Here is a 7500-nt window from a genome sequence, read left to right as displayed (position 1 = left end):
CAGTTTTCCCCTCAGAGTCAACCTCTCACTCCAGCTCTACTCTCTCTCCACCGCTATAAATACACACTCCTATTAGTCCACTGCTACATTCTCCCACTCCCTCCCCCTTCCCTCTCTGGTCCCTCCCTCTCTCTCTCTCTCTCTCTCTCACACACACACACACACACACACACACACACCGTGACGTCGCGCAGGCTACCTCATTAGAAGATATCATAAAAAACTTGTTGCCAAAGCAACGGCTCTGTTTATCTCTATGGAAACCAACGGCCATGTCGCGGTGGTGCATTCTCCTTGACGGAGAGAGGGGAGAGACGAGGAGAGCCAATGGGAAGCCAGGAAACGGACCGCAGGGCGAGAGGAAGAGGAGGAGGAGGAGGAGGAGGAGGAAGGTGGAGTGGGAGGAGGGCAGAGCGACCCCTGTTGGTCACATCCTGGTACTGCTTTCCATTTCCTAGAGAGAGATCCAGAATTTCATAAGACGAAAATGCGGTTTCATAACTTCACCTTTCAAGAGATATTGCTGGGCACTTTTGACAACAAATGATTGTTGTCATCGACTTCACATACCATGGTAGGTGTGACGGGCAGCTAGGCCACCTCAGTAGGAACTAGGGGCCAGTTTAGAACGGGGCCTTAAGAGCTGTACAGTAATCCACTCACCAGGGCACAGTCATAGACGGGTAGGTCTGGCGCCCCCTGCTGCCGGACACTGTGTAGTACAGCATCGTGGACAGTGGCGAATAGCCGACTCTTTGGGATGGATTCAGAGAAGAAGCCTGCTCTCTCCAGCTGCTCCACCACGCAGCCTGGGGGCATAGGGAAGAGGTAAGGCAACTCACACACACACACACACACACACACACACACACACACACACACACACACACACACACACACACACACACAGACAACATGAAAAAGGCCATCAAACACACACACATACACAGACACACAGGACCACCCTTATCAATACAGGACCATTGGGCAGCTCTGTGGATCTACTGATTTTTGCTCCTTTAAGCATCATGCTATACTGTTAAAATTCCTACCCCCTGTGCTTGTTATAACAATATTGTAGCGAACGGCGGGGCAGAGCAGCTTGCCTTAAGCGGGTATCGAACTCGCAACCTTCCGCTTACAAACCGGCCGCGCTAGCCACAACACCAAGAAAGTTAACTCACTTGGCGGAACTGCTAACGGGCCTTACACAGGGTCGTTACAATATATAGACCCCCAAACAGTGACCTATCTTTTTAGATAACTTCACCGAAATGTTGTCTATTGTCAGTACCAATTATGACAACATTATGGTCATAGGTGATTTTAATCTACATGTGGATAATGCGGTCGACTCTAAAGCCGCTGAGTTCCTAAATGTGTTGAGCTCAATGGATTTTTTTCAACATGTTAATGGACCGACTCACCACGGCGGTCATACGTTGGATCGTTGAATTATCACTCGTGGTCTAAGGATCGATGTGTCCTCTGTAATTGACTTGCCAATCTCAGACCACTACTGTATTTTTTCTCTGCATTATTTTCACGATCTAGCTTTGTTACTGAGCAGGTTGTTAGGAAACGTTATCTTACCTCTGAAGTTGCTGAAAAATTCATAAGTCATATTAATAACATACCCCCACAGATCCTTCCTTCCTCTTGTGATGATTTAGTAAGCCGAAGACTACCATTGACGCTACAGCACCAGCCAAACTTAAGAAGATTACATCTAAACAGAAACCACCATGGAGAACTGGGGATGTTATTAACTTAAAGAAAAATAATAGAAAATCTGAGCGTCAGTGGAGAAAAACTAAGCTGCAAGTCCATTATGACATTTTTACAGAACACCTCACTATCTTCAATAAAGCAATTAGAAAAGCAAGACAAGCTGATTTCTCAAAGCTGATTTCTAAAAATCATAATAATCCCAGAACGCTTTTCTCAACTATTGACAACCTCATAAATTCAGCTCCAAAAAGTCACTCTTTCATCACCGCAACATCAACATGTGAAGAGTTTGCAGCATTTTTCAGAGACAAGATAACAAAAATCATGTTGGATCTAAACCATGTTATACTGGATGTGCATGAGCCCCTGTCTTTGGACACTTCCCCTCTGCCTAAGACTGCTATGAATGATTTTGCTAACGAAGTAATGCAATTAAAACCCTCCGCCTGCTCACTTGACCCTATCCCCACCACTTTTTTTAAGACTGTGTTTAATTGTCTTGAGGATGAAGTGCTAGTGATTGTAAATCACTCCTTGCTGACTAGTATTGTCCCCCTGGCACTGAGAACTGCTATTGTGAAACCTCTCCTAAAGAAAAGTAACCTGGATCCTTCATTGGTGACCACTCCTCGGCTAACACTAGTGTAACATGTGGGGTTCCTCAAGGCTCCATTCTGGGACCTGTGTTGTTCATGTTCATATCATCAGAGAACACTAATTTTCATAGCTATGCTGATACACAACTGTACGTCTCTTTATCACCCAATGATATCAGCCCTATTGCTAAAGTTTCTCTCCCAGGCAGATACTGAGAGACTTATGCATGCTTTTATCACTAGCAGGCTTGATTACTGCAATGCTCTCCTTTCTGGTCTACCTAAGAAAGGTATAAATAAGATACAGATCATTCAGAATGCAGCAGCACGTGTACTAACCAACAGCTGTCAGTTTTAGGATAGATTATAAGATCCTTTTATTGGTGTTCAAATCATTCAATGGACTAGTGCCTGAATACTTGTCAGACATGCTTTTAATATAGGCTCCCTCAAGATCACTCAGGTCCTGGCCTTTTAATTGTTCCCTGGGTGAGGACAAAGAACTACGGGGAGGCGGCATTTAGTGTCTATGCTCCTCGCCTCTGGAACAGCCTGCCAGAGGAGCTGAGGGCGTCACAATCTGTAAACACCTTTAAAAGAAATCTTAAGACATACCTTTTTAGTTTAACTTTCTCTTAATCCATCTTATTTTAATCTACCCTCTTCTACTGTGCTGCGCTGGTCTCTCTGTTCTACCATGTCTCCTATTTCCTATACTATCATTTCCTTATATTATCGTTTATTTTCATTGTATTGTTGTATTTTCATTGTATTGTTAAGCATCTTGTATTGCAATTTTGCACGAAAGGCTCAATATAAGTAAAGTCTGATTTGATTTGATAATGTATGCATGTTAACTTTATGATTCACTCACCTTGGCAGGCAGCTAGATAGATGTCAACATCTATCATCCCAAAGTCTTTAAATATCTGTGAGAGAAAGTGAGGGAAGGAGAGAGAGAAGTTGAGGGAGGGAGAGAGAGAAAGAGAGTTGAACGACATGTGACCACGTGTGAAAGGTCAAATCAAAACTCCCCTCCCAAGGACTGTTTTGGGTTAAAACACTCTGGATTTATCTTGTTTTTCTCTCTCCTTTATCCCTCCCTCTCTCTACACCTCCTCCTCCCCCCATCATGGTCACTTCTCTACATACAAAACAATCTAATTTAGATCTGTCTATTCCCAGAACACTGACCCTTTTGTTTTCCTGCAGCACAAGGGCACGTATGAATGTGACAGCGAACCCAATGTTACACAAGGATAAGACTGGATAAAATGAATCTAAAAATAATCAGTTTTTCCGAACAATAGTTGGCTTGGTGATTAGCCTCTCCCAATTCTCTCTCTCTCTCTCTCTCTCTCTCTCTCTCTCTCTTATTACTCCTTTGTTTCGTTCCCTCTCTTTCCTTCTTAACCCTGCCATCTCCATTCCTCGCTAGTGACGTCAACACACACACACACACACACACACACACACACACACACACACGCACGCACTCACAGACACACACATACACACACACCAAAATACACATCCTCTAACACACACACACAGACACACACAAACACACACGTACACACAACAAAATACACATCCTTTAACACACACACACACACACACACACACACACACACACACACACACACACACACACACACACACGTACATTTCTCAGTGTCTTCACAGTGACCGTATCAACAAAGCTGGCTGTGGCGAGGTCCAGGATGATGGTGTGTGTATCCAGGCCACTCCCACTTTTTCTCTCCTCCCCTCCGGTGCTGGACGTTGGGATCGTGTCCTCATCGCCATGGCAATCTGCCTCTGAGCCCGAGCCGGAGTCCGATTTGGACTCGTCCTGCTCGTAAGCCCTGTTCACCTGACCGTTGGCTGGTCTCTTGGTCAGGGACAAGGCCTGTCCGTTCCCCCGACTCTGGTGCTCCAGGCCTGGGGAGCTCTTCACCTCTCTGGCCTCCTTCTCCTCCTCCTCCTCCTCTGGAAGGGCCTTGCCGTTCGACAGGTGGCCATTCACGCCGTTCTGGGAACAGAGGTGGGAGTAGAGACACAGAAATATCCATGGAAATAGAATTACTTGATTTGATTGACACATTCATGGGTCCACCTGTGAGAGTGCAAGTGTGTGTGTGCGTGTGTGTGGGTGCGTGCGTGCGTGTGTGCATGCGTGCGCGTGCGTGTGTGTGTGTGCGTGTGCATATGTGTGTGTGTGTGTGTGTGTGTGTGTGTGTGTCCTACCTGCTTCTTTGCCTCCTTTTTGGCTTTCTTCTTCTCTTTCTTCTCACGCCGCTTCTCCTTGGCGTCTCGTTTCTTCTTCAGCGTCAGTATTTTCCCGATGTCGATCCCACACTGGATGAGGGAACGAGGGAGAGAGAGAGAGAGAGAGAGAGAGAGAGAGAGAGAGAGAGAGAGAGAGAGAGGGAGAGAGAGAGGGAGAGGGGGGGGAGAGAGAGGGAGAGAGAGAGAGAGAGAGGGAGAGAGAGGGAGAGAGAGAGAGAGAGGGAGAAAGAGAGGGAGAGAGGGGGGGGAGAGAGAGGGAGAGAGGGGGGGAGAGAGAGGGAGGGAGAGAGGGGGGGAGAGAGAGGGAGAGAGAGAGGGAGGGAGAGGGGGAGGGAGAGGGAGAGGGAGAGAGAGAGAGAGAGGGGGAGAGAGAGCGATTAAACACCATGTCATTAATCAAAAGCTGTTAGATCAAATACTGTTGACCCCACTAATACTTTGACATCAACTACTTTACACACGCACCGAACACACACACACACACACACACACACACACACACACCTTCTCCTGCAGGGTGTCCAGGTATAGTTCAGCGTTGGTGTAGTACATGGTGGTTGATGACCTGAAGATGGTGATGCCAGGTATCTCTCTGGCCTGTGGATCAAACCATCACACAAACGGGGGGATTTAATCCAAAATAATCCAAAAGATGCTCCAAACCCCATTGTCAACCTGATCACCCCCCCCCCAATCTGAACAGTTTCCATCCCCTCCTATCTTATCCTCTCACTCATGTTGGGGCAGAAGTTGACAGTACTTAGTAGTAGACAGGTGTCAGGTCAGAGTGGAGCCTCACCTCCTCGTAGGTGTCTGTGTCCAGGTACAGCTCCGTCCCAGGGACCTGGCCCAGGATGGAGTACCGTGGCCTGGCAGAGACAAACACACACCATTCACATTAATCAAATGGGCAATTTGGAACATCAGAATGTGTCTACTACTCAACAATGAAAACACCAAATCCACTGGATTACATCACTGGATTACATCACGCTTTAAACGATACAATCTAGCTGAACCGCTCAACGTGCATGACACTCACAGCTGTGTCCTGAAGATGACCGTGAGCAGGGCGAAGGCGATGGACACCGCCAGCCCCAGGTCCAGGTTCAGCAGCAGAGTGGCAAAACATGTTACCAGCCACACCAGCTAGGGGGCAGCACCGAGACAGAGAGTCAATAGGGGGACACACGGTAATGTTGGATTGAAAATCCACCCCTAACCCTGAGGCGCATACATGCTTTTTGAAAAGTAGACAGGTGTACACAATGAAATTACCATATTGCTTCATACCTATTCCAAAATATAAGATCTACTTCCAGTAGGTCATTGAAGTGTGTGCCAGATATGATGTAGTGTTTATAGTGTGTGGATGTGTCTCACCAGGTCAACCTTGTTACTCCTCCACAGAGCAGGGATGTCTCGGAACTGCCTGAATATGCCCTTCAGGTTCACAAACACTATAGTAGCGAGTACTGCCTTGATACACACACACACACACACACACACACACACACACACACACACAGACACACACACACACACACACACACACACACACACACACACACAGACACAGACACACACACACACACACACACACACACACACACACACACACACACACAGACACACACACACACACACACACACACACACACACAAACATTAGTCTGATTAGTATGTGTGTGTGTGTGTGTGTGTGTGTGTGTGTGCCTGAGTGTGTGTGTGTGTGTGTGTGTGTGTGTGTGTGTGTGTGTGTGTTGTAGAGACAGAGAGGGAGAGAGAGTTACCTTGGGCAGCTCCTGAAACAGTGGGCCCAGTTTCAGAACAGTGATCAGCACAATGACGGCAGCAAACACCCCGGCAACCTGGACAACATCACCAAACAACCGCATGACTGAGTCAGGGTGTGTGTGTGTGTGTGTGTGTGTGTGTGTGTGTGTGTGTGTGTGTGTGAGTGTGTGTGTGTCTGTGTGTGTGTGTGTGTGTGTGTTGTCACCTGTGTCTTGCCCCCTGTGCTCTCCTGGATGAGACTCCGGGACATGGAGGAGGTGACACAGTAGCATTGGAATAACCCTCCCACGGAGTTACTGAGACCCAGGGCCACCAGCTCCTATTAGGGGGGGGGGGTGGTGGTGGTGGGGGGGGGGGGGGGTAGGATAGCAGAGAGAGAGAGTCAAACCATTTGGTCCTCTCACAGTTGTAAACAAAGGACAAGGGTGACACACAAAAAAACAACAGACAATCCTAACAAGCTTCTAGTGTTTGACCCAGTCTGATCTATCACCCAGTCTGATCTATCACCCAGTCTGATCTATCACCCAGTCTGATCTATCACCCAGTCTGAAGCAGCATACAAAGTCTTATTGGAGGTCCTCTGTCGCTCGATTGGTAGATCATGGCGCTAACAACGCTTAGGTTGTGGGTTTGATTCCCGCTGGGACCATATATACGGAAACATTTATGAACTCACTGCAATGTATGTTGCTTTGGATAAAAGCGTCAGGTAAATGGCAGATATAATTGGTTTGATAGTTCTTGTCACACCGAACCTGATCACTCACCATCACAGGATGTTGTGAAAACCAGTTCCAAACGGTTGGCCTGATGAACATGTCTTCTCACAGTCGACATCTTACAAGGGTGACACAAAAACTAAGCACAATCCTAACAAGCACTCGCTCCTGATTGCACACTGCATACAGTAAGCATTGAACCATACCGTGACCCTGAGGGTACAGCAAGTGTACAAACTGGAGGCTTCTGTGATTGAACTGGTACACAATCCCAGCGTACTGAGGGCAGCTGGGGGCAGCTGGGGGCAGCTGAGGGCAGTATGGCTCATCCTTGATTGAACAAAGCTGGTGGGCCATAAAAG

At 47.3% G+C, this 7500-nt stretch overlaps 1 protein-coding gene across 1 annotated transcript in view; it reads right to left on the bottom strand.

The window, feature by feature from the left end:
- Positions 1 to 7500, bottom strand: part of LOC310808086 (solute carrier family 26 member 6-like) — a gene marked incomplete at both ends in the record, with an annotated part of 18419 nt that overhangs the window by 566 nt on the left and 10353 nt on the right. The window contains 10 exons of the mRNA XM_083674787.1: positions 664 to 809; positions 3202 to 3256; positions 3994 to 4362; positions 4578 to 4688; positions 5124 to 5216; positions 5419 to 5488; positions 5662 to 5768; positions 6003 to 6098; positions 6413 to 6490; positions 6622 to 6735. Of these exons, the coding sequence (XP_083530913.1) occupies positions 664 to 809; positions 3202 to 3256; positions 3994 to 4362; positions 4578 to 4688; positions 5124 to 5216; positions 5419 to 5488; positions 5662 to 5768; positions 6003 to 6098; positions 6413 to 6490; positions 6622 to 6735 (1239 nt within the window). The remainder of the gene's footprint in view (positions 1 to 663; positions 810 to 3201; positions 3257 to 3993; positions 4363 to 4577; positions 4689 to 5123; positions 5217 to 5418; positions 5489 to 5661; positions 5769 to 6002; positions 6099 to 6412; positions 6491 to 6621; positions 6736 to 7500) is intronic.

This window comes from Argentina silus (assembly GCF_951799395.1).
Source record: "Argentina silus genome assembly, chromosome: 8".
Lineage (NCBI taxonomy): Eukaryota > Metazoa > Chordata > Actinopteri > Argentiniformes > Argentinidae > Argentina > Argentina silus.
This window is presented reverse-complemented; position numbering and strand designations above follow the sequence as displayed.